This window comes from Phytophthora sojae (assembly GCF_000149755.1).
Source record: "Phytophthora sojae unplaced genomic scaffold PHYSOscaffold_1, whole genome shotgun sequence".
Lineage (NCBI taxonomy): Eukaryota > Oomycota > Peronosporomycetes > Peronosporales > Peronosporaceae > Phytophthora > Phytophthora sojae.
Window position 1 is genome coordinate 548088 of NW_009258115.1, and position 25791 is coordinate 573878.

Sequence of the window (25791 nt, forward strand, 5' to 3'; positions counted from 1 at the left end):
TCCGCCACGATGGCGGCCCGCTCGGAGCGCGACGCCGAGTGGCGCAAGTTCTTCGCGCTGTGCAGCGAGCTGCGCGCCGTCAAGAACACCAAGGGCGTGTCGGGCGCCGTGGACAAGCTGCAGAGCTTCCTGAACGACGACCGCACGCGCCAGCTCGTGCACCGCTGGCGCAGCTGGGGCTACCTGCTCAACTGCCTGCTGCACGTGCTCAAGGAAGAGATGCGCGCGTACCTGAACCTGGGCGGCGCCGGCCGCAAGCGCAAGGCGTCGGCGCGCCCCAAGATGCCGCAGCTGCGCTACTGGCACTACCTGCGCACGGAGCTGGAGACGGCGCACGCGGCGGCGGACGGCCCCATGCTGCACCTGGACCCCAACGGCCGCGACTGCATCTGCCAGTTGTTCGCCTTCTCGGCGGCCGTCATCGACCGCCGCACGCCCATCGAGTTTGACCGCAACTTCGAGACGCAGGTGGACAAGGAGGCCTGGCTCACGGTCGAGGTGCTCGTGCAGTACCGCGTGTACTGCGCCGTGCTGGACTACAAGGACTGGGAGAACATGCTGGAGGTGGCCATGGGCACCATCTCCCCGACGCTACACCAAGATCTGCTCGGAGACGCAGCTACGGCAGCCACTCGCGCCAGGGTGATCCGGTTCCTGGTCAAGAACTGCCCCTTCGACTTGACCCAGCGCGACTCGGAGCGCCACGTGCTGGAGGGTGTCGTGCTGGAGATTGAGAGCTGGTTCGAAGCGGCCAAAAGTGAGACGATGGAGAAAGAGGCTGATAGTTTGCTGCTGGTCGTCGCCTCAGCGTTGATGGAGACGCTCACGGACTTGATGAAGACGTATTTCGGATCCATGGGGCCCTATATGTTGAAAAGCGGAGTCACGGTGCTGGATTTTATTGTCATTTCGAATAAAGCTCGGAAGAACAAACTTCGAGGGGCGCCGGCAGAGTTTTTGATGCAGTTTTTGAAGCTGTACCAGCATAATGTGGCTGCGGAGCCGGAATTCTGCTATCTGCCACCGGCGAAGCTGCTGCGCGAGATGAAGAAGCTGGTCCATGTGGCAATGGGTGCGGAGGAGATCAACCTCTTGATGACACACTTCAACTCAGCGAGAGAACAGCGACTGGGGAATGCCCTCGGTATTGATGATCAAGGGATACGGCACTTGGCTTGCACGGCAGATATTATTTTCTATCACGATTGCTTGGTGTCGGAGTGCATGCAGAACAGTGAGGTTTTGGCGCAAGATGAAGAGTTATTTGACCCAGTCGTTGTCGGTAGCAAGCGACCTAGGTCCATCTCAACGGTGCTCGCATGGGAGACGGTCATCGAACAGTTTTTGGACAGCCCGCGGACGGACACTCAGTATATGACAGCAGGCAGATCTGCTTCACCCGCATCGCAGCGACAGTCTTCAACTGTATCTTACTTATCGAGAAGTTTTTCGTCCCAAGTTCAGCGAACCGAAGCCAAACAGACGAGTGACTCCGGGGCGTGGTTGCTTTTGCTCCTGTCCATTTTAAGTCGCCACGGAGATTATTACGTGATGAATCGAATTGGAGACTTGATGATGGTCATGCAGAAGCTCGCGGATATGCTGGTGGTCAAAGAGATGGGCAAGTGGCAAGCACTGACTTTGCAGATACTGATTCAAATGGCTGCTCTCTCGGCACGGCACCGTGAAGAGTGCGGTGACAATTTTGTTGATCATTGGGCGAACGTATGGCACAACTTGCTTCGACCCGAGCTTCCGTACAGTCGTGTTACAGAAGGAATCGGATTGACGCGAGGGCAAGCAGGCGATGCTGTACTTACGCTAATTAACTGCTGCGTTTCATTCAGGCTCGTTCCGCTGAATACCATCGAAGCAAGCAGTCCAGATTTATGGAATCTGCCAGCATTTCGACAGCCGAGCTCAGACACGCCACCAGCACGCGGAGATAAGATGCGACCTTACGCTAGAACGTCAATGGCTTCTATCTGCACTTTACGTTCGCTTCTTCGTCACGTGCAGTTACCGGCGGAAGCTGATATCGGTGCAGCAGTATCGCAAACACAGGATTCCCAAATTATTGGCGAAGAAGTGTTTGAAAAAGAGTACGAAACGGTGCAGTCGAGACTTCTTCGATCGCTGTTCGACCATATTCGTGCACAGGTGTTTCGACGCAACACGACATTGGCGGGTGGGCTATCCAAGTCCGTCACTAAAGTTGATTGGCAGACAGAGATGTCCACGATGATCTACGCTTCTGCCATTCAGTCATTCTTCGGAACAAGAGGTTCTGAACAACTGAGCACGAAGGAAGCGATTTTTACTCCAGAATTGATCCGCAAGATATCTGCAACAGATGTGGAGGAGTGCGATAGCTACATCACGGGGGAGGAACTCAACGGCTTTGGAGTGGCTTTCTGCATGCTTGAGTGTGGGCTCGAACATCTTTCAACACCTTTCCCACTATCAGCTGGTGTAAAGCCGGCAGCCTTCGCCCTACCGATTCAAGCGCGCGTTAACGAAAACGTCGGATCTGGTGGTACATGCTGGTACGATGGGATTAACTCGTGTGCGGCAATGGTTGATGACCACTTTGAACGTCTTGCGACTCCGACTGGTCTTTTGTACGAGTTGATCCCACGACAAGATGCAAATCACTTACTCGCTCGTGATAGTTTTTGGCAGGACCACTATGCTCAATCTATTTCGACAGAGAGAGCGGTGGCGCTGCAGACAGAAATCGTCAATTTGTTCTCCGACTTGCTATTGGAAATCTCTAGCAGGTTACCCTCCGACGGATACAATTCAGTCAAGGGATTGCGCGTGCTAGCTAACTCACTTGACGTAAGGATTCGACAAAACTGTTTGGTGGGTATTCACGGTCATATTTCTAAATCTCACGGCGATATGTTGTGCTTCTTGTAGGTTGGCCTTGTTCTTGCTGCACTTTATGCTGATGAAGAGGGTTTGTGGTCAGAAAACGCCGCAACGAACGAGGGTCGGCTCTGTGTGCTTCCACTGCTGAAACAGTACTTCGAGATTGTTGCAAACTATTTGAAGCCAAGTGTGATCAAGCAAGCCCAGCTAAGCCAATCAATGTCTGAAAGCGTGGTGCACATACTACGACGGCTTCATACGATCATTCTGGTGTCTCAAGGTCGGAAAACACTGGAGAGGTGCCGTCATCCGTCAGCAGATCCTATTGATTTACGTACACCTCCCGATCTTCGCCCGTCAATAAGAGCTATCGTGAATACGCTAGAAGAGTCACTAGCTTGCTTCAGTGGCGGTAGTGATACGCCGGGGGTGGAGTCCCCTACGCCAATGCCGCCACGTCCGCGGACAGGATTTAGCTCGCTTCGCGGTGCTTCCCGCTGGGAGTCTACTTTGAGCCGGTCGTCCGCTTCTCAGCACCAGAGCCAGTCAACACATAGAGAATGGGATGTCATGGATGACGGGTGCGTTTTGCCAGAGTGACATTTTTTTTAACGGACACTAACACACAATTCCGACGTGACTTTTCTGATGCAGGGAGGAAGATGACATTGCACGTGACCGCCCTCCCAATCCTGTGCCTCAAAAGAGTATTGCGCTGTGGTGTTTCCGCGTGATTTTACTTCTCAAGAAAGACAGTGGCCTCTCGTCGGTGAAGAAATATGTACAGGCGATTCAGTTTGACCCGGATTTCGTCCTGGCAGTCGCTGTTCTTTTATGCGGAGTAACTGGCGCTGACAGCCTGGAAGCTTTCGTCAAATTGATCGATTATGCTGCAGAGGAAGGCATACGAGAAAACCGGACGCTTTCAGCTACACGTGGTGGAAATTGTCGAGGAGGGATATTTCTCGCTCAGGTGCTGTCTGCATTGCTCCTTGCTGGTTTGGTTCATGAAACGCGGAAGTATCAGCATGATGAACAACCTCCGGCGATTCTTGTGGAGTGCGCAAAGAGACACCTGGAGACTGCGGCCGCGATTACGCCAAAGCAGAGCTTGCGCATGACGCGGAACGCCGAGCTGCAGTGCTTGGAGGTATTTTTTCGTCTAAATTCCCGGGAATTCAAATCGTTTGAAGAAACATGCGTAGCTGGATTAACTGACAGCGACACGAGCGTGCGCTTTATTGCAGCGCGCAGTCTGCAGTCAGTGTATTACATGTATCCAGAAGGCGGTGAAGGAATATGCCGACACTTTTTCAAGGTACAGGGGTCGTTACTAGATGCACCCTCGCTGCTGGATATTGCGGACGAAGCCCCTGCTGATACCGAAGAGCATCGGCGACGTGCGAGACGAGAACGTGTTGATTCACGACTGTGTATGGACGCATGCCTGTGTGTTTTGCAGAGCTTGTATGTGAGTGCCTGCTCGTCACAAACAGCGCTTCCTGGGGTTCTAGATGCATGTGTCGAGTTGGCATCAATAACGGTGTCACTGTATGGTGCGGGCACACCGTCGCTGATTTCAGTGTGGTTAAAAGCGATTGCAGATTTTTACGGATATGGAAGTGTGTCCGATTTGCTGGACGACCACTTTTGCGGTCTGTGGCACAATTTTATAGCTGCAAGCCATCGACCAGCGCCTCAAGACGAAGACAAAGAGGATAGCACGGGATGGATGAAAAGCACCCCATTTGCCCCTCTTCCACATGGCAACGCTTTACTACAGCAGTTCCCACTCTCTGCGCTTCTCGGCAAAGAGATTGATGCTAACAAGCGTCGGTTGGAATTCCTGAAGAAACTGGATATGATTTTTCCAATTGGAGTGCTACACAACTTCATTTCTGGAGACAGCGCCGAAGTGAAAGGTGGGCGATTTGAATTTGTTGATCAGCTCGTGTCGAGCTTCTCTCCTGGCAGTGAGAGTAGTGACGATCAGCCTGAATATGCGATATCGCATTTTGGTGAGCAGGTGACCACGGATTTGTTCGCCTTTTCGTTCATTTTGTTGGCCCATCCTGATCCGGCCCTGAAACAATTAGCTCATAATATGGTTGAGGTGGCGGAAGAGCGTGCCCAAGCGAGCGCGCTATCATTTTCGCATTTAGGCCATATAGCAAGCAAAATGGCGCGTTTTACGGTGTGGAGCATTATTCAAGGGAACGATGACGAATTAATTTCCCAAAGTGACCTGTGGAAGGACGCACTGAAAGCCATGAAAGAGAAATACTCGGAGTTTGACTGGAAGCTCGTTAATATGGCCGATTTACTCAGCGATTTTTACGTGCTCTTGCTGCGAACGGAACTCTACGATCCGAGGGCCATATGTGCAGTGGAGTGCTTCAAAATCTTTGTAGTGGAGACTCGTGACGCAGTAGCCGAAAAACCAGTGCTGCAACACCTGCTGCTATCGATATGTTTTCAGTCGATCAAGCATTTGGCTGTCAGGAATCGCCGTGCAATCGGAAGGGTGATGTCTCTCCTAGTTCGCGAATGCTGCGAGTGTTTCATGAAGAAGTCTGACATGTTCGGGAAGTATCTCGGATTCGTAGTGCAAGAAATCAGTGATATTCTGTCCAAGTGCAGCACGCAATTGCAGCGAGAAACAACAGCGGCGCCACTGGAAGCGACAACATCGCGACAGGTATATTACTTGAGTGCGGATGACCAAGCGGAGCTGGAGTGGGTCATTTTTGCGGTGTGCAACGATCTAGGCAGCGGACTCGGGAAATACGCTCTTGATATCGACATAGTGCCGGACGGTATATCCACGAGTCTCGACAAGTTAAACGGGCTAATCATCAGCAGTCGAAAGATAGTTTCATCCGAAGACAGCCCCAATGCAGCCAAGCTCAAATCACACGACCCACCCCACCCCACTGCGGATAGACACCACCAAGCGAAGCAGCAGATTCAAATGTTCATTCAACGTGAACATTCGCGTGGGACCAAGTTCTACAACCCGTTACCGTTTGGCGGATCACTAAGTATTGGCCCAGAGAAGCCGCACTGTGGGACTTCCTCTGACCGTCCAACTGGGTCTCATGCCGATATGCGCTTATCCGCCGTTACAACAAGCATTGACACACTGCGAGACTCCAGCCCATCAACCAGGAAACTGTACGGGAAGCTTGCCCATACATTACTTTATCTCACCTCCTCAGGCACATTTGGCAGTGACGACCGCCTCCGTGAAACAGGAACAGCAAACCTTGCAGATGCTTTAGGCGAGCTCGGAGCGCTTGATGCAAGCGAGTATGAGCTGAGTCCAGCCCAGCAGGAAGGGAATTTGTCACGGTTGTATCGGCAGCACTTTCATCGGGGTGCACTCCGAGAAACCAAGACAACATTTCGGCTTGCTATGCATGAGAACGTGCTGACGTACTTGAGCTCATTGTTTTTCGAGGGAAGGCGATCCGGAAATGTTGATCCGTCAGTGCTGGAAGAGACACTTAAGACACTAAAATGTGTTCTGAATCTTGATGAGGGAGTGGCTGCTTTGGCTCGGAGTAAGGACACTGAGCTTAAAGCGTTTCTGGAGCCATTCGAGACCGCGTCACCATCGAATTGGTCGACAACGCCCCCAAGAAACGGTGTAGGCTGGGATCTACAGCCGAAGTGTACATTTCGTCAACAATTGGATCGTTGGACATCCGCGGAAGTGCATGGCTTTGAGTCGTGGGTGTGTTCCTTGACCTCAAGCCTGGCTAGAGAGTCTCCGGACCCGGTGTTGAAGGCGTGCTCGGCCTTGTCAGCCATGCGGGTAGATATGGCAGTATTCCTCTTCCCCTACGCTGTTGAAAGCATTTTAAGGAAACCCGACGATGAAAACACTGAAGAGATTGATGACACGAAGGAGGCTACCGCTACACAAGATCTTTCCCGAGCAGTGAAGGCTGTTAATCAAGGCGTGCGATTTGTGTTGACGGGGACAACAAATGACGCACTGGAAAACCATGTTGCAGCCTCAACGGGGAAATTCCAAGCAACAGAAGCAAGTTCCCAGCCACCTCAAGTTGTGCAGCTCGTTGTTCACACTATCAATTTCCTCAGGGAAACGGAGAAAGCTCGTTTCGTGGAGACAAACGGTAGAACCCAGAAAAAAGTTGGAGCAGGTAAAGGAAAAGGCTCCAAGCGATCATCCACTGGTGCTGCAACAGGGTTCCCCAACTCGAATGATCTGGCGTATGACTGCATGGTTGACGTGGACCTTCTTTCGGTTGCAAGGGCTGCCGTACGAGTTAACATGCCGTATTCAGCTATGCAGTACGTGGAAATGTGGTTGGAAAAACGTAATGGGGGAAAAATCACTTCGCTGTCGTCGTTGGATAACGATGACATAGTGACCACATTGCGTGAAATCCTCGTCGAGGCGTACAGCGTTGACAGCGACAGCGATGGTATTTATGGTGTTAACGATGGACGAACAGTTAAGTCACAGTTGGTCAAATACAACCGCGAGGGTAAGTACGCCAAGGCTCTGCCCCTCTACGATATCTCCTTGCAGTTTTCAAACCAGCATGATCTGCAACGTGGAGGCACTGCAATCATCGTCTCCAATCGGCTTGTGGAGGGCATGCTTACGTCACTGCAATCGCTTGGGTACAATCACTTGCTGGAAGGCTACTTGCAGTCACTGCAGCAGAGTGGCCAATTTTCGAGTAGAAGTTCTGGATTTGCTGCTGCTCAAGCCTTAGAGCACAAATATCAGCTGGCATGGAAACGCATGCAGTGGGAAGCTGTGCTTCCCACGATTTCGCTGCCTGATGGCAAGGACCCAGCAACTACTAGTTTCTCGCACCAGCCAATGCTCTTTCAAGGATTGCGAGCTATAGCTCACGGAGATTTCAAAAGTCTGCAGCGCGTGACATCAAAGGCGAAGGAGCAGATCTTGCAATCGGTTCAGCTGAGTTTGCACTCGTTTGAGAGCACGAAAGATTCGTACTCGGCACTTGGTTACCTGCAGGGTATTCACGAACTTGAAGAATTGGCTGACTACATTAGGAGATCAAGCTCGGTGGCAGATTCGCCGATCCTGTCGACTATGACACCCACCGGATTGAAAAGCTACTCGTCGTTGGATGATGTCCTTGATGTTTCGCGACAAAAATCATTGACAACAATGTCGCTGCTAGAGCGATGGCAAAGGCGACATGACCAGATCAAGAACGATTTTGACAAGGCCGAAAGCCTGTTAGGTCTGGAAGAAGTACTTCTTCAGGTGTCAAAGGCATCTGATGAAGCGAAGGTACTGACGAAACTGTACCTGGACCTGGCTTCACTCAGCCGCAAAGCTGGGCGGATTGCAGTGGCATATCGAGCCTTATCGAAGCTTGAACAGCTTGATGATCGTGGGTCCTTGGGCATTTTTGACAAAATGCAATGGCAGATACAAAAGGCCAAACTGTTGTGGAAGCAGCAGGAAGCTCGCAGTGCGATTTGGACCGGGAAAAAATTGTGCTCCGACTTAACCGCATATTTGGATGGTTCTTCTGTTTCTGGGGCCGAAGCGGCCTCCTTGCAACTGCTGCACGTCAAGGTGCTGACAATCACCGGTAAATGGATTGCATCGCAGCGTTCTGAGAGCTCTCAAGTGATTCTCGAGGAGTTCTTTCAAAAAGCTACTGAGATCATTCGCGGAATTGCTTCTGAAGCAGTCTCAGAGCGGGCTGGAGATGCATCAAAGGCTCATTTTGCTCTGGCCGAGTTCATGGCTGCGATGTACCAGCAAGTTAGTACACGCGTGACGTCGCGGGAGTGGCTGGCAGGCAAAAAAGTTGTCCAAGCACGACACGACGAACTGCTAGAACTGCAGAGCATGAAGCAGAACATGCAAAACGAAAATCGAGCGCACATTCACGCACTGAATAAAGAGGTTGTTTATGACCTCAATGAGCGCTCGAAAGTCGAGGCTTCGGTCGATCAATTTCTGATGGGGGCGCTGTGCAGCTACGGGAAGGGACTATCGCTGTCGCCTCAACCTGAGCTCGATATGGTGTTTCGTGTACTTTCGCTATGGCTGAATAATCAGCACAAGGCCGACATCAATCGAGTTGTGATAGAAGAAGTGATCGACATGGTGCCGTCGTACAAATTCGTGCCCCTGTCGTACCAAATCATCTCACGTATTAGCAGCTCCACCGATACTGGAACTTTCCAAACTGCTCTGCGCAAACTGGTGATGAAGATGAGCGAGCAGCACCCGCACCATACACTGATACAATTGATTGCGTTAAAGAACAGCGGAGATGTTGAAGGGAAGGGTGCGCTACAGTTTCGCACGAACGTTGGAGACGCAAAAGCAGAAGGTGCCAAAGTGTATTTGGCCGAGTTGATGAAAACGGAGCAGCGGGAGCTACTGGAGTCTCTCGACTGCATGGCAAACGCGTACGTTCAGTTGGCACTGTTTGACACAAGTGAATATCACGGCCAAAAGAAGAAGATTCCATTGTCGAAGGTGACGATCTTTGATACAAGCTCAAGCTCAGGAAGGTCTGGAGCCGCGCCGTTTGACGCATACATTCGTGCCCGGACACGGCGTGGTGGCTCTGCTGTAATCCCGGCAGTGCTTACCTCTCGCATCGTACCGCAAGCAGATATGGACTACTCCGGCGTGGTACGAACGTTCTCATTTGAGTCGCATTTTTCCATTACCGACAGCGGAATCCATCGGCCGAAGATAATTTACTGCCACGGCTCGGATGGCCAAAGCTACAAGCAGCTGGTGAAGGGGCAAGATGACACGCGACAGGACCTTGTCATTGAACAAGTGTTTGAAACGATGAACCAGTTCCTGATGGAAGAAAAGGCGACTCGCAAGCGTAAATTGCGACTGCGCACGTACAGAGTGGTCCCGCTGTCTCCGATTGCAGGCGTGCTGGAATGGGTGGAGAACACTACACCTTGGGGGTCCTATCTGGTGAGTCGGACATCCAAGAGGCTGTCGGCGCATGAGCGATACCACCCTCATGAATGGAAGCACACGGAATGCCGACAATACCTGAAAAATGCTCCGGAGAAGCTGCCGGCCTTTTTGGAGATCCAGGCGAATTTTACTCCAGTCTTCCACCACTTCTTTTTAGAGAAATTCCCCGATGCAGCAGTATGGTACCATCGTCGACTAGCTTACGTCCAGAGCGCCGCGGTGACGTCCATCGTCGGATACATTCTGGGCATCGGAGATCGCCATTCGCAGAACATCCTCATCCATGAAGAGACAGGAGAGCTCGTGCACATCGACTTTGGCGTCGTGTTTGACCAGGGAATGGCGTTGTATACGCCCGAGACTGTTCCATTCCGACTCACACGCGACATGGTCGATGGAATGGGCATTTCAGGCGTAGACGGCGTTTTCTCGCGTTGCTGTGAAGTCACGTTGCAACTCTTGCGCAAGAAGAGCGCCTCGGTCGTGACGATTCTCGAGGTCTTTGTGCACGATCCACTCTATCGATGGACACTCTCACCATTGAAGGCACTGCGCATTCAAGAGGGAGGGGAACAGGATCGCAGGAAATCTGATGCACGTTCGCGGGGTTCGAGCCGCTCTGGTAGCAGCTACGGTGTTACTGGAACCGGCAGTACGAATGAGGCCCAACCAGCTGATGAAATGCATGCGGAGCCGGGAAGTACTGACGCTGCAGCTCGAGCTCTAATTCGCGTCAAGCAGAAGCTCGAGGGCTACGAGGACCCGAATGGAAGTGCTCTGAGCATCGAGGGCCAGGTAAAGCAGCTCCTGAGTGCAGCACAGGACCCACACAACTTGTGCAAACTCTTTCCAGGGTGGGCTCCCTGGCTGTAGCAGCTATCACGTTAATGGGAGCTTTTGAACTATTGAGCAAATGTCATTCAGAACTTAGCGGGTTATCAGGTAAAAATTGTGATATTGGAGACGTTTGCATCACCTCGAAGAAGATCAAGAAAGGATCGTTCTTTTAGTTAAGTACTGTATTCCGGGGAAAAATTCGTGGTCGCTTTGTTGCGGCTCTATCTTTCGCTGAGAGCACTGACCTCGTGCTCCTGGACGGTCAAGCTCCTTGTTTCATCGAACTCGCCGTCGTCCTCCTTGCTAGTTGGAATCTCGCCACTGCAGACCTCAGCGAAGTTGTGGGCGCAGCCCTGGTCGAAGGGGTTGTAAAACTCGTCCATCGGCGTCTTCAGATACGGGTACTTGTCCTTGTTGAACACTTCGTTCGTCGTCAAGTTGCGACTCACGTTGCGCAGCTGAATCGCCAGCAGCGTGGCTGTCGGCATGCCGAACACGACGGCGCACAGCAGGAGAGTGGCGTGGATTCCATGCAGCATCAGCGTCGATTCCGAGTGGGCGGGAGCTTCTCCAGCCAGCGCCCACTCCGGGGGTTGCAACCACCGCCACGGCCACAACGCAGTGTCTCCAGGGCCGTCACCAACACTGGGGGCGGACGGGTGCAAGGGTACACGGTTCAGCAAAATACTCAGGGACAGAGCACCGATCGTGAAGCAGAAGCTCGACAACGTGACGAGGAAGACGAGGAAGCTGCGGTGGTTCCCGATCCCCACGCAGTTATTTATCCACGGGCAATGGTGGTCGAAGCGGTACACGCAGCGTCTGCAGGCTGAGCAGTGTTTGGATCGCTGAGGCTTGCGTGTGACACAGGTCGGGCACGGCACGGCGTTATCCTCCGCAGCCAGCAGTTCGTAAGCGGGGCGCGTGGAGCGCGGCACGTACCCCGGGTCCTTGATGCAAACGTACACGTACATGATACACGTGAAGGTCAAAAACGCCAGCCCCATCGTCTGGTACCGTACAGTCTGGGCAGGAGTTTGGGGCGGCAGGCATGGCACCGCAAAAATCAGCGATAATGTGGCCGTAGTAAGCACCATACCGAAAAAGAAAGCCACCGAGGCACCCTTACGCGACGCCCAGGCGACCAGTCTGTCCGACGAGCCTGCTTTCAACGCACTTGCTGTGTCGAAGTGTGCGCCCTGTCGTGCGATGTCCATCGCCGTTCTGCCATGCTTGTCCTTGGCTTTCACGGGCGCGCCTTCCACCACCAGTTGCTTGGCCAAGAACGCATCTCCAAGAGCGCTGGCGATCATGAGCGGCGTCTGCTTCTCCGAGTCGCAGATCTTCTGGTTCGCCCCGTAGCCCACCAACAGCATTGCCGTGTACTGGAACCCTTCAAACACCGCCCAGTGCAAGGCCGTCGCCCCGCGGCTGTCCGTTTGGTTCACGTCCGCTCCACGATACACCAGCAAACTCACGAACGCCGCATTCCCCGTGCTGGCCGCGTAATGCATCGCCGTCATCCCGGACGAGTTCATCGCGTCCAGCGAGGCACCACTGTCGATCAACGTCGTGGCACACGCCACCGACGTACACAACATGAGCGCCGTGGCGCGGTGCTTGGACTCTCCACATCGACTGTCGAGAAAGTCCTGCAGCGTGCCACACGCCAATTCCTGTTCCTGCTCCTGCTCCTGGGTCTCGGTACTGGCGTTGCTGTTGGTCTCGTCATCGATCTCCTCCTTATCCGAGGCGCATTCAGGGGCTCCATGGCCATTCTGGCGTCCGCGTAGATGGATGTGTCTCTTCTTGTCTGCGCTCCTCATCTTCACCAACGCGTCCTTGTCCTTGGGGAAGTACTTCTTGGCCACCGACACCAGGTACGTCACCACCGTCGGGTGCTCGTACAGCACTGCGAGGTGCAGCGCGTTCATCTGATGGCGCGCCTCGTGCACCGTCAGCAGGCGGAAGACGCTGTCGGCCACGCGGCGCCGCACCGCGTCCGCCAGCTCCCTCTCGGTCCTCTTCTCCTCCTGCCGCTCGGCCGCTTGAGTTGCCTTACTGATGGCCATCTCCACGGCGCTCTGGGCCTGGAAGAAGTCTCCCTTGACGCAGGCCGAGCCCAGCACCTTGGCGGGGGACGCGAAGTAGGCGTATTGGCTCTCGGTGGCGTCTTCATCATCATCATCATCATCATCTTCTTCTTCTTCTTCTTCTTCTTCTTCTTCTCCTCCTCCTCCTCCGTCCTCTTCTTCGTCGCTCTGGGGCTCGTCCTCATGTTGCGACAGGAGCGTCGCTAAGTTGCCGGGGCGGGGCGGACTCGCCGCCTTGGGCTCGGGCTCCTCGCTGGGGCGGATGGCGAAGGGCGAGAAGGCCGAGGACGACGGCGACGACGCCGCGTAGCTGGGCGATAGCAGCGGCGCGCCCGAGCCAGAGTTGGAGCGCGAGCCGCCGGACGCCGCCGCCCCGATCAGAGGCGTCAGCTCGGTGGCCGCGTCGGCCTTGGGAGCTGCGCGCATCGGGTCGGTCGGCAGTCTCTCTTGTCGTTGTCTCTCTATTAGGGGCTATTTGTGGCAGCTGGAGTAGGCGTGATGTGTCGTAACAGAGTAGAGGGAGCGTTATCGACCGGGTGGCATTCGAAAGTGCGGCCGGTGGACGGAAGGCGGAAGATCCGCTCTGCTCTGCTCTGCTCTGCTCTACTGTGCGCGGCTTGGATCTGCCACTGCAGCAGGTGGCAGAGGACGGAATAACTCAGCGGGGCACTGTTCTATGTATCAGAGCGTCACTCGGCCGAGGTTATAGATACTAATTTAATTCAGTACGTTAGTTGAAAGCATGGTTGAAGTGCTTTGGCTGGCAAGTGAGGAGCCCCCATCACGCAAACTGTCACCGTGCGTTGGCAACAGCACTACTGGTATCCAAGCCGTGATTTAATTATGCGGGATACTTAAGTACCCAGCGTCGGTGCGTGGATTTTCTGAAGCTTGCCAGCTGAACCTACAAGTTCGGATCAATCGTCACAGTCCGGTTGCCACCAGCTAATGGAGTGACCAACAGGTCATTCGCCCCTCGCCTCCAGTAAACAGGCGTCTGTAACCCATCGGCACCCCACGCCAGAAACTTGGCATGCAACGGACTTATTCCTGAATATTGGCGGCCGCTGAGACCGGCAACCACTTCCCAACTCGCAGACAACCGGTACAAGTCTCCACTCTCGATGGGGAATAAGCACTCCAGGAGAAGCAACGTGCACTATCCTCGACGGGACAGCGCGCCGGACGGTCGGATGCGCAGGTCGCTCTGGCTGCAGCGAGGGCGACTCTCAGCCCCTTGCGAGCGAGCCTTCGACGTCCCCAAACGTGGACAGCCATCGCTGGCTCCAGCATCACTACCAAAGTCTACCCATCGCACTACAGCAGACTCCAGGTCACTCCTACACATCCGAGTCACGAACTTGCGCCAGCACGAGAAGCTGAGCTTCCCCTTGGTCTCACTTGAAGGGCACGTCGACAACCTCGAGACGACAAAACTCCCGGACAGCGCATTGTATATCCAAACTGTAGCACACGCTGCGGACCAGAGCGACAACAACGCGTGGGTGGGGAGTGTCTGCTGGCCGGTGGTCCGTGAGTCGGGCCACTTCAAGGCGTATGTGCATCTCGCTCACCCCGGGGTCTTCTACATCCGCCTCCGAATCGGTTCGGCAACTCACCAGCTAACGGTTCGGTTCGCACCAAGGAGAACCAAGTGGGTGGTGCGCTTCCACTACCAGAAACCCCGCGACAGCTACCAAGGCTTCGACGCGCCAACCGGAGTCGACAATTCCGACAGTGACGCCTGTCAGAGACTGAAGTTCAACGCGCTGGTGCTTCAGACCACTGTGGCCGAGCTGTTCCATCGTGCGGGCTTCTCTCGAAAAACTTTCGCGGTGGAGCTCGACCGCGACGGCTTTCCAGTCGTCGACGTCCTGCGCTCCAAACACTCGATCAAACAAGCTCGGCAAATGACGGACTCGCAGCTATTGGCGCAGCTGAACGAAGACGTTAAGCGTTCGGAAGAGCTCAAGGAGGAGTTGGGGACCGATAAATCATCTCAACTGTACCGGATAAAGCACGTCGTGCTTCTTGGAGGCTCACACTTCGATCCAAGGACACACCGATTAACTGACTACCGGGCGCTTGTGGGTGGGAATGTGGTCGCTACCAGTAGCTGCGGCCTGTTCACGTGGCCTCGGGGACTGAACGAGCTTACGTCCTGCTGCTTCAACAGTGGTTCGGTCGCGCCAGAGTTTGTCATGGATCAGCGCTCCGTGCATCAGAGTTACTGGGCCAACTACAGTGGGGGGATCAGCGTCTTGCTGCATCTAATGGGCTTGTGCTTCGGGCTCAAATACCGCCCTGATGGCGTAATGCACAGGAGGTTTCGACAAGCGACACGCTTGCTCACCGTAATGGAGCCTCGATCAGGGAATCAGCAGGGCGTGGCAATAGGTCAACCCATTGGAGACGGTAGATTCGACAAGCTCCAGCGTCAAGCGTTCAGGCCTGTTGGAGCTGCTACCGAGGAGATTTATCTGGACGAGTTATCCATCGGAATGCTAGCTATTCAGTGCCGGTGGATTAATCCCAACTCCATGAGGAATGTAGCAAAGGAGACCCCCGCTAGTGCGGCTTGAGAATAGCAAACGTTGAGGTGGCAGTTCAAGCAACAACATTCCAAGCAATAATGTACATCCATTTTCTAAGATCCACCAGAATACTAGTACCAAAACTTGTTTTCATGTTTAGCGGAGGTACATTCCGGCCGAAATGGCAATATTCGAGAAGGTCAGCATCGCCAAGAAGAAGATCAAGAACGGGTCGTTCTGGTTGAAACTTTTGAACTCGACACCTTCGGACGCCTCGAGTACACACGACAAAAAATCGACAACCACCTCCACGCTCAGCTGAAGAATGCCCAGAGACGTCAGTTGTTTGTTCTCTAGAACCCCGTCAGCTTCTTTTGTTGCTGCATGATCCGACAATACTCTGAATTCGAATTGAGCATGGTCCCGGTAGAAGAAGAGAATGGCATACGAACAGCCGATTGCGATGTATTCCGCGTACATTTCCGCGTAAATTTCACCCGCGTGCAGCACGCGAAGTTTCCGGCGGCGCTCCTCGACATCCCTCCGTGCTTTGTACTCCGCCGGGGATTCACAACTCATTAACGATAAAGCACGCGACCGAGTTCCGATTTCACTCTTCGTTCCGTCCATAGATGTTGTGCCGTTCGCTGGGACCACAGGCGTTGACTTTATGAGATGATTCGGCGTTAAAGAATTAGATGTTGACGACCGCCGTCGAGATCTTTGCCGAGCAGTCATAGGTCTGCGCGTTTTACGCTGCACTACCACGGACTTGAGAGCTCGAACGACAATCTCGAAGATGGCGAGAAGTATCGTCCCCGCGACGGAGACATTGAGATTATCTTGTCGTAGCAAAAGCATTCGAACTTGTGTATCAACGAGGATGGTCGGGGTGGAGATAAGTGCGACCATGACTCGTCTTGACACTGGCCGGCGTACCGACATCATAATGTGCTTAGCAAGCTCCTGCAAGCTCAGCTTGAGGGCGATACTTGCACAAGCACAAGCGAACATCCCCCACTTCCCAGTCAAGTGTATGAATTGGCTCAGTGCGTGCACATACACGATGGCGATTAACACGAAGACTATGACGGGGAGATTCTTACGGTAGACTTGAAGTATTCGACGGGGTGTTGGGGTCCAGAATGGTTTGGAATGAGGGTGCTCGTCAACCTGATGGAGCTTGTTAGGACGTTTTCCAGGACTCGCAAGTACCGGAGCTTTCGGTGAGAGATTCTTGAGTCGATTCGCTACAATACCACGGACAGTCTCCGTTTGGAAGATCCGTCGAGCGTAGATGTCGGCTATTACCATGCTGTAGAACCCCCAGAAAAAGCCAATATACAAGATTGGCTTGAATTTGGACCAGTTCGGTGGCATTGTCGAGTACACAAGGAAATCTCCACCGACGGCACAAAACCCCGCCAACACGAGATGAGGGATCATCGGTACTGCCAACTTTCGGATACACTGTAATAAGGTCATATTTCGCGCCAGGGACACGGTAGGACCTCGTGCTGCTATCTGGTTCGATGAGCATCCGATAAACTGCTCTCGAAGTAACTTGGCCGACATGATGACGATCATAAAAACAGAAAACACGCCCCAAAACCAAGACACAACGGCGGCGCTGAATGCTGCGTAGGATTGTTGGCTTGGAGGGAGCCCAGTGAAAAGGTCCCCAGTCGCGAAGCAGAAGCCGAAGAACCAGCCCACCCCAACGTACAAAACTGAGTTGCGTAGTATGCTCCCTAGTGTGTGGAGAGCGAGATCTACTGGTGCTGCGCAACACGACGCCGTGGCTATAGCAGACAAGTAAAGTGGACGCACCAACCTATGAACTCGACTCATCCTTGACTTTTTACGAGGCCACGCACATCCAAGAGCGGGGACTGAAATAGCAAACTATTGTCAAGTTTAGTTAGCCTATTTTTTTTGTCACAGTGAGCTTATACGGATACTGGTCGGGCACGCTAGTGCATGTATAATCCGGCTGAAATGGCGATGTTGGAAAACGTCAGCATGCCCAAGAAGAATATCAGGAACGGGTCATTCTGGTTGAACGAGTTGAAGTCGACACCACGCGTGGCTTCAATTATACAGGCCAGTAAATCAACGACCACTTCCACGCCCGTCTGGAGATATCCGAGATTCACCAGCTGATGCTCTCGGAAGCTGACATCCGAACTGCTTGTTTCGTCGGAAAGATCCGATTGTAAAATGGTGAATTCGTACTGCGGGTGGTTCCGCAAGAAGAAGAGCATGATGAACGAACAGCCGATGGCAATGTACTCCGCATACATGTCGGCGTATATTTCTCCCGCGTGGAGCACTCGGAGCTTTTGACGACGCTCCATGGCGTCTCGCCGGGCTCTGTATTGAGCTGCTGTCTCGCTTACGGAGGTCTGTCGCCCCGATTCATTCAGTGTTGGCATGACTTTCCGGGTAGGTATCACTGGCACTGGTGTTATTGGACTGTTCAATGTAGGCAGAGTGTGAACTAATGTAGACCGACGTCGAGATCCCCGTAGATTCTGGACCGGTTCACGGGTTTGGCGCTGCACCATGACGGACTTTGTGGCTCGCACAACAATCTCAAAAACCGCAATGAATATCGTCCCAGCGATGGAAATATTCAGGTTCGCCTGTCGAAGCAGTAGGATCCGGACTTGTGTATCCACAAGAATCGTAGGAGTCGATACAAGAGCGACCATGACTCGTCTCGAGACTGGCCGACGCACTACAATCATCATGTGTTTGGCCAGTTCTTGCAACGCCAGCTTCAACGCAATACTCGCACTGGAGAACGCTAGAAATCCCCACTGTCCTGTCGATCCAATAATCCGGCTAAATCCGTGGACATACACGATCGATATCATCGCGAAGATAATCACCGGCGCATTTTGGCGATAAACGTACAAGAATCGCCGCATTGATGGGATCCAATAGCGACGACATGTACGAGTTTGGTACGAAGCCTCGCTCTTCGCAGAGACGGTCGCTTTACCTCGCACAGTCTCGGTCTGATAAATCCTGCGAGCATACACGTCGACAATGACCATGCTGAAGAAGCCCCAAAAGGCAGCCATGTACAGGAAAGGCTTGAGCGCTCTCCACTTTACTGGAATCAGCGAATGTATCCCATATTCGCCTCCAACCGCACAAACCGCTCCAAATATCAAGAACGGACTCGTCGGCGGTATCAACTTGCGCATGCACTGCATCAGGTTCAGTTTTCGAGTGGCTGACGACGGTTTGGCGCCAATATTGAGAGCCATTGGAGCTGTGGGAGTGACGACGAATTGCTCTCTGGGCAGCTTGGCGGATATGATGATGACCATACACGTAGCAAAGACTCCGTACCACCAGGCCATATTTGTTGCGTTGAATGCGGGGACTGACTGCTGGCTCGGAGGAAGCCCCGTGAAAACTTCTCCAATTGTGAAGCAGAAACCAAAGAAAAATCCGATGGCGACGAAGATTGTCGAGTTTCGTAGAACGCGGGCAAGTGACGTCAAGGCTAAGCGAATTGGACCAGAACCGGTTGAACCAATCGTCGGGGAAATGAGCGGAAGCGAGCGAAGAGTTGACGATCGGCGCTGCACATGCTGCTTGTCCATAGGAATCGAGACGCTCATTACGCATATCAAAGTTAATGCTTGCCCAACGTGAAAGATGCCCGAAATAGCTGTTTGCTGGCTCAGATAACACCTATTTTGAATCAAAAATCATGAATACGTTGAGTTGAAGCAAAAGGTGGTTTTCGTGTCGTTCAATGGGTATTTAGAGGCAAAAAAAGCCCGAGCCTAACATAATAGAGCGTGTGACCTCTTATAGGGAAGCCTAAGCCTTCTGACGAACATCACGAAATTATGCCACATCTTCCCCAATGAAGGACTTCTTCTCGTCTCCTTCAGCGATCTTGCGTTGCTCGCGGGCAATACGTTTCTTCTCGAGGAAAGCGTACCACAGCTCCTTGCCTCCTTTCTTCTTGTACCAGAAGAGCAGTCCAGCGAAGAACAGCACAGCGACGCAGGCGATGACCCAGCCGAAGACTTGCGCCACGGTACTGTCGGCCGTGCACATGTAGACCAGACCCAGCAGAATCCCGGGGATCACGAGGAACAGGAAGATGAGGAACAGCGCAGCCGTCCACGCCCAGGACGCACTGAAGAACGCCAGCGACCGGGCCCAGTCCAAGATCGGCTTGCGCGTGATCGGGATCGGGTAGAAGAGGAAGATGCCGAACACGTTGAACCAGAAGTGCACCAGCGCGATAGCCACCGAGTCCGACTTGCCCGTGACCAAAGACGCCAGAAGAGCCGTCCCCGTCGTGCCCAAGTTGGCTCCGATCACAAGCGGGTAGACTTGTTCCAGCGTGATAACCCCCAAGCCAGCCATCGGCGTCAACGTGGACGTCACGACCGTCGACGAGTGGACTGCAAACGTGATCAACGTGCCCATGAAGATGTTGACGTAGCCGTTGTAGTTCAAGAGCTTGGAGATCAGCGTCTTGGTGGGGCCCAAGAAGACCTTGGCCAGCATCTTGACCAGCGTCACCAAGGAACAAACGAGAATGCAAAAGCCCAGTACAATGACGATAGCGCTGATGCTGCCGTCGCTCAAGCTTGAACCTTCAAAGGCGCCGCTTTTGACGAAGGAGATCCCCGGGGTGCACTCCAAGTCTCCCGTCGCGACCTTGTAGATGGAGCTCTTGTCCACCGACAGGAGTTTCTGGGTCAACGGGTTCACGATCGCGTCCACCGGACTGTTGAAGGCGCCGCTCGACGTCTTGGCGTTGGACATCTCGATGGACATCTTCTCCAGCGGGTGGAACAGCACCTCGATGGGGAAGAGCACGATCACGGACCAAATGTTGTACATGTCGTGCACTGTGGCGGCCGCCATGGCTCGCTGGAAGCGCACGGGGTCGCCCACCTGGCCGAACGCCACCATGATGCACGTCACGCAGGTACCGATGTTGGCCCCCATGACGACGTAGACGCCCTGGCGGACGGTCATCCCCCCGGCGCCCACCAGAGCGACGGTGATTGACGTCACCGTACCGGAACTGTGCAGCAAGGCGGTGGAAATGGTGCCGATCATGAGCCCGGCCACGGGGTTGTTGGCGAAGTCGAAGGCCCCCTTCGAGTCGCAGCCCAGAGCGAGCGTGAACCCGTCGCCGATGAACTTGACCGCGACCATGAAGAAGTAGAGCGCGGCCAGCGACGCGACCGTGTAGAAGACGCCCCACAGGATCTTCTGCTGGAGCGTCTTCTTCTTGTAGGATTCTTCTTCTTCTGCTTGCTCTTCTTCTTCCTTGAGCTCGTACTTGAACGCAGGCTCGTCGTTGGCGGTGGGGGTGAGCACCACCGTCTCGCCCGTTGCTTGGATGGCCATGGAGCTTGAGGGAAGGCTTGGGACTTGCGCTGTTGATGGAGAATCCGAAAGTGAACGACTCGGGGCGGGGGCGCGTGGCGAGGATTTACATGCACCCAGAGGGGGTTAGTCGATTTAATCGACCCTCAAGACTAAAGAGAGATTAACGTGAGGAGGGATGCGTTCAAACCTCGTGAGATTCAGGGGGTACCGCCTCAAACAGTAAAATAGTTGAGTTACTCCGTGTTGGAATCTTCAGCGTTTGATGCGACGCCTTCAACCTGTTTTCCACGGATATACCCCATCAGAGTTGCTGCGGTAAAACGCCCAGGCCGTGACTGGGTTGGGCAGGGGGTTCGCAGACAGCGTACAGTACATGGATCTCTCCGTAAAAGGCTCATCTCGGACGCACGTGCAAAGTCCCCGCAAGATTCGACAGTCGCGATTTTCATTGATCGATGACGTTACCACGGAGCTTGGAATCAAACCAATGATGTGTACATCATGCACATGCACTACATGTACATGTACCACTCAAACTTGAAGCATTCGCGTCACCATAGGATGCGCGCCCCCAGTGTACTTGGAGGTATTGATATTAGATAGTCAAACTTTGAGTTCAGCTTGCTCGAGTTTGAACCTATGAAGAAGATGATCTGAACTCACGCAGCACTACCAGCTACCAGAACCCACACTACAGCACTCACAGCTTAAGCTAGCCATGGGCTGCATCCATAGTACGTCGGCTAGTGCCCCTGCACTACATGAAGAACCCCCCAGCCAGACGGAGCCCTTCGCAACTGAGGGCGGCACGGGTCCATTCGTCGCTGAGGGCGGCAGCTCGACGATGACGGCTCCGTCCTACGAGATTTCCTGCGAGACGAGCTCCGAAATGAAGCCGCAGCGAGAGCGAAATCCCGGGGTGCAGCGCCTCGAGGGGCTACTGGTCGACGAGCGCATCACGTCGAGTCGAATCTCGCGAGAGCTGATCAAGTTTCATCGACTAATCAGCAGTGGGAGCTACACGGAAGTGTACTTGGGCTCGTATCAAGACAACCAGGTGGCTATCAAGATGCTGCTACCCGAGACCCGGAGATGCGTGGACCATATCGAGGCCCTACTCGCGGAAGTGAAGATCATGGCTACAATGGAGCATCCGCACATTGTGTCGCTCGTTGGGGTGGCTTGGGACGTCCTCGCAGACGTCTGCATAGTCTCGGAACTCATGGAGGGAGGGAATCTACGCGCCTTGTTGGCTTCATACGAGGCTGAGGACCGCCCTCAAGGCTTCGACCGTCAGAAGCTGAGCATCGCTCTAAACGTAGCCGACGCTCTCGCGTATCTCCACTCGTTCAATCCGCCGGTTCTGCACCAAAATCTGATGTCGACGACTATTCTGCTCAGCGCTGAGGTTAAAGCGAAGATCACGAGTTTTGGCACTTTTAACGAGCGCATCACCAGCTCAATGGCGGGGGATCCAAAGCTTCCGCTGTGGACAGCCCCAGAAGTTCTGATGGGCGAAAGGGCTGACGCAACGGCCGACATCTATTCCTTCGGGATGGTGCTCAGCGAGCTCGACCAACACGTACTTCCATTCTCCAATAATGCAAGTTTCAACAACCCAAACGGGCGGAGGCGGTCAGACTTTGCGATCCTGCAGATGATCGCGCTCGGCAGACTTCGTGTGGAGTTCACTGCTCCAGCAGAGAGCCCCATTGCTGCACTAGGGACTTCTTGCGTCTCTCTGGTCCCAGATGAGAGGCCAACAGCTCCCGAGGTCGCATTCAGTTTGCGCATAATTCTTCAGCACTACACCGAGTAACGAAGGAAAACAAATAACTTTGGGTGGTATTGTGCTGTACGGTACCTAAAATTTGCTGTCATAGTTAAAGGGAGAAGTTGTAGATCATACTAACGACAGCGCCAATGGTAATCCTGCGCTGGGGGTCGCTATGGCACATGCGCTCCACCATCTCCCACTCTGACTCGGAAAAGATTCGAGGCCGTGGCGGGATGGTCTTCTTGTCCAGCACATTTCGTTTGACGACATTGTCGGGAATCGTCCCCCACGGGAACTGGCCCGTCATGGCCTCTATGATGCACATGCCAAACGAATACATGTCGGACGAAGCCGTGGGTCGACTGCCAGCTAAACACTCCGGCGCCTTCCAACGAATCGCCCCCAAATTTCCCCCTTCATCGTAGCCCAATACATAACGGTTCGAGTTTGAACTTAATCCAAAATCGGCCAATTTCACGCGATATTCGTCGCAAACCAGGATGTTGTTGCCCTTGAGGTCTCCGTGAACAATTCCGTGGTCGTGAAGATGCTGGAGACCTTTCGCTGCATCCCAGAGACAAAACCAAATCTCTTTTCGGTGCTTCCCCTTCACAAACGAAGCCAGCGTTCCATAAGCCGCTCGTTCGCAGACGAAGAACGGCCTTCCTTCGTGACATGCCCCGTACAACTTGATCAAGTTGGCGTGATTCAGCCCGAACCACAGATCAAGTTCGCGCCGGAATTGCGCTCGGCTTTTAGTGTCGCTTTGGTCCGTGAAGACTTGTTTGACCACGACCTCAGTACCGAGCCAGGTAGCCTCGTAGACAGCCCCAAATGCACCACTAGCGATGTGGTTACCGAGTTTAAGCTGGTGAGGGGGGATAAACCAGCGAGGTAATTCAACGATGGTCTTTGGAGTTTCTCCATGAAGCTTCAAAGCTTCGAACTGCAAGATTGCCAGAGCTTGAGCGCGCTCGTCCTGGCTTTTGATGTCAGTTGTGGCGCTCAATGGTTCGGTAGTCGACGCTCGTAGCTCTTGATCTTGACGTGTGCGGGTCTCTTGAAGCTGCGGCCGCCAGCGATGGACTTTTGCGTGTCCGTCAAGGCAAGGAGCACTTCGTAGTAGATGGTCGATGTCCTGGTGAAGTCCGTACATCTTGCCAGCGAGCGTCTTGGACGCGAGAAGAGTGGAGACGGAACTTATAATACCGAGAGTTCGCTGGTCCAGCATATCGTAGAAGTGAAGCACAATCAGCGCAAAGTTCTCAACCAGAGCGACAGGCAACGGTGCTTGTGAGGCGTCGAGTTGCTCGTATACGTCTTTCAGACGAGCACACACGGGGCGGTTCACGTTGCTGAATTCTTCGAGCTCGTTGCACAGCGCTTCAATGTCATCGAGTGTAGTCACAATGCTTTGACCCAACGTCTGGATCTCGTAGCAGCTCAAATCCCCCACAACTTTCGCGCTCTGGACACGCTCGCTATCATGTGGAGAGGACATTTCTCTCTGAGCCAGCACTCCGATCTTGTACAGTACTTCCTCCATTGTAGAAGCATCAGCGGTACACATTGCGGTCAACAGTTCCCATTCATCCTCCAGCACAAATTCGGGCCGTACCTCGGGAAGTTGATCCCCGACCTTAAAGTAGCGAAGCTTAAAGATCACACAGCCAAAAGCTCGGATATCCAAGACTTGGCCACGAGTATTGGTACCTTTCGCGCCCAGACCCACCAAATCTAGGCCGCTCAAGAACCCTCGTCGGTAGAAATTCGAGTACAGAAGGTGGTTCTCCGACAAGTTCTGGTGCACAATCCCCCGCTCGTGTAAGTAGTGCAGGCCTCGAGCACAACCCAGCAGGTCCTCCCACGTAACGACGCTCTTCTCAGCAAGTCGGCGACCGGGTTCGTGGATAAAAGACGCTCTACCGACGTAGTAAGCGCCGTAAAACTTGCGAATGTTCGAATGAAGCAGCTCGGACCAAATCGCCGCCTGCCTCACGCATTTCTCCTCACTCTCAGCTGGGGATCTCACAGCTAAAGACCATCCTCGCTCGGACGCTGCGAACCAGTCAGGGAGGTCCCCTACCACGACGTTAGACAGTCGTACGACTGCGTCGTATAGTGTAGAGATCAAGTCCAGCTCTTGAGAGTTTAAGCCATCTCCATGTCGACTTACTCCGTGTTTTAGCAGCGTTAAGAGCTCGAGCTGCTCCCGTTCGTCCCCAATTTCACTCTCCAGCCACTCAGTGTCGACTATCAAGGCGTTCAAGACGTCCACTTGTTCGCCACGCTCCAGTTGAAGCTCGCGGTGCCAAGAAACTTGTTCCGGTTTATCAAATAGGCCGAGGATGCCCAACGCCGAGTCCACCGCTCGCCCAAGGATTGGAACTGCGCGTGGAGTGCCTGCCAGTCTGAAAAGGATTCGGGACTCGCCGTCGTAGTCTTGTAGTTGTTGACGGAGAGATGAGTAGCAGCGGGCGATAGCCATGTTGTCTGGCAGAGCCTCGAGCTGAGCGCGTAGGTGCGTGCCCAAAGTCCCCATGACTGCGTCGTGCTTGAGCTGAAGGGGGGTCTTTCGTTCTGACCACAAATGAGCAGGCTTTCGACGGATAAAAGGTCACCGGGGAATCTATATCTCACTATTGAGATCCTGAACTTCAGGAATGGCTCTAACCTGTACTGAACGAGCTCCAATCCAAAAGTTTCGGTAGGATGCCATCCTCCATGCACCAACACCATTCACCGAAGTGCAATTATTATATGTAGCTTCGGTCATCGATCCCAACGGAATAGACGGAGTTTTGTACATGTACATTGCTTCACTGTCCTCGCGAGCTCATCCACCCCCTTTTGAGGTGGATTTTGGTACCTGTACGAAGGAGAACCAGCAAATCCTGACTGATTGGTGTTCCTTTCTGGTTTAACACTTCGTTCAAGGAGGTACAACTACCGCCACTTGTGGTCATTGGCGGCCACTACGGGGGCTGACAGGGTTTCACTGTTGGTACTATAGGCGCTGTGCCGTTATCAGCGGTTGACGCAACGAGGGCAGAGTCTACCAACACGTTGAAGAATCACGTCTGCATATTGGAAGGCCCAACTCAGGTAGATGGCAGCAGCAGCTGAGCTTCCGCTGTAGTACCATGGGTATGAAGGCTATCGGTGGACTAACCACGCTTTATAGTGCACGTATTGCCTCGCTGAATTCGTTCATAAGCCACCCATCGTAAGGTATGAGCTGTCCAAGCGTCATCTACATAGTGCACCTCCGCAGATTAACCGAGATAAGAGCTTTCGGATCCGCACACTGAAGTT

At 53.6% G+C, this 25791-nt stretch overlaps 8 protein-coding genes across 8 annotated transcripts; 2 read left to right on the plus strand and 6 right to left on the minus strand.

Moving 5' to 3' along the window:
* Positions 1 to 9: 9 nt before the first annotated feature.
* Positions 10 to 10726, plus strand: PHYSODRAFT_292952 (hypothetical protein; the record flags this gene model as incomplete). The annotated part of the gene is made up of 3 exons (XM_009515653.1): positions 10 to 2841; positions 2923 to 3455; positions 3529 to 10726. The coding sequence occupies 3 exons, from the start codon at positions 10 to 12 to the stop codon at positions 10724 to 10726; spliced, it is 10563 nt and encodes a 3520-aa protein (XP_009513948.1).
* Positions 10727 to 13907: 3181 nt separating this feature from the next.
* PHYSODRAFT_292954 (hypothetical protein) lies at positions 13908 to 15365 on the plus strand (the record flags this gene model as incomplete). The annotated part of the gene is made up of 1 exon (XM_009515654.1): positions 13908 to 15365. One exon carries the CDS (start codon positions 13908 to 13910, stop codon positions 15363 to 15365), a length of 1458 nt encoding a protein of 485 aa, XP_009513949.1.
* A 108-nt stretch (positions 15366 to 15473) lies between these two features.
* On the minus strand, positions 15474 to 17168 carry PHYSODRAFT_308386 (hypothetical protein; the record flags this gene model as incomplete). The annotated part of the gene is made up of 4 exons (XM_009515655.1): positions 15474 to 15668; positions 15702 to 15891; positions 16024 to 16490; positions 16584 to 17168. 4 exons carry the CDS (start codon positions 17166 to 17168, stop codon positions 15474 to 15476), a joined length of 1437 nt encoding a protein of 478 aa, XP_009513950.1.
* A 122-nt stretch (positions 17169 to 17290) lies between these two features.
* On the minus strand, positions 17291 to 17674 carry PHYSODRAFT_320583 (hypothetical protein; the record flags this gene model as incomplete). The annotated part of the gene is made up of 1 exon (XM_009515656.1): positions 17291 to 17674. One exon carries the CDS (start codon positions 17672 to 17674, stop codon positions 17291 to 17293), a length of 384 nt encoding a protein of 127 aa, XP_009513951.1.
* A 452-nt stretch (positions 17675 to 18126) lies between these two features.
* PHYSODRAFT_308387 (hypothetical protein) lies at positions 18127 to 18937 on the minus strand (the record flags this gene model as incomplete). The annotated part of the gene is made up of 3 exons (XM_009515657.1): positions 18127 to 18144; positions 18185 to 18433; positions 18614 to 18937. 3 exons carry the CDS (start codon positions 18935 to 18937, stop codon positions 18127 to 18129), a joined length of 591 nt encoding a protein of 196 aa, XP_009513952.1.
* A 250-nt stretch (positions 18938 to 19187) lies between these two features.
* Positions 19188 to 20717, minus strand: PHYSODRAFT_475718 (hypothetical protein; the record flags this gene model as incomplete). The annotated part of the gene is made up of 1 exon (XM_009515658.1): positions 19188 to 20717. The coding sequence occupies one exon, from the start codon at positions 20715 to 20717 to the stop codon at positions 19188 to 19190; it is 1530 nt and encodes a 509-aa protein (XP_009513953.1).
* A 1865-nt stretch (positions 20718 to 22582) lies between these two features.
* Positions 22583 to 23977, minus strand: PHYSODRAFT_477362 (hypothetical protein; the record flags this gene model as incomplete). The annotated part of the gene is made up of 1 exon (XM_009515659.1): positions 22583 to 23977. The coding sequence occupies one exon, from the start codon at positions 23975 to 23977 to the stop codon at positions 22583 to 22585; it is 1395 nt and encodes a 464-aa protein (XP_009513954.1).
* An 87-nt stretch (positions 23978 to 24064) lies between these two features.
* PHYSODRAFT_446155 (hypothetical protein) lies at positions 24065 to 24664 on the minus strand (the record flags this gene model as incomplete). Its single annotated transcript, XM_009515660.1, has 1 exon — positions 24065 to 24664. A coding segment is annotated over one exon (600 nt), but the record flags the coding sequence as incomplete, so codon positions are not given.
* Positions 24665 to 25791: the final 1127 nt, after the last annotated feature.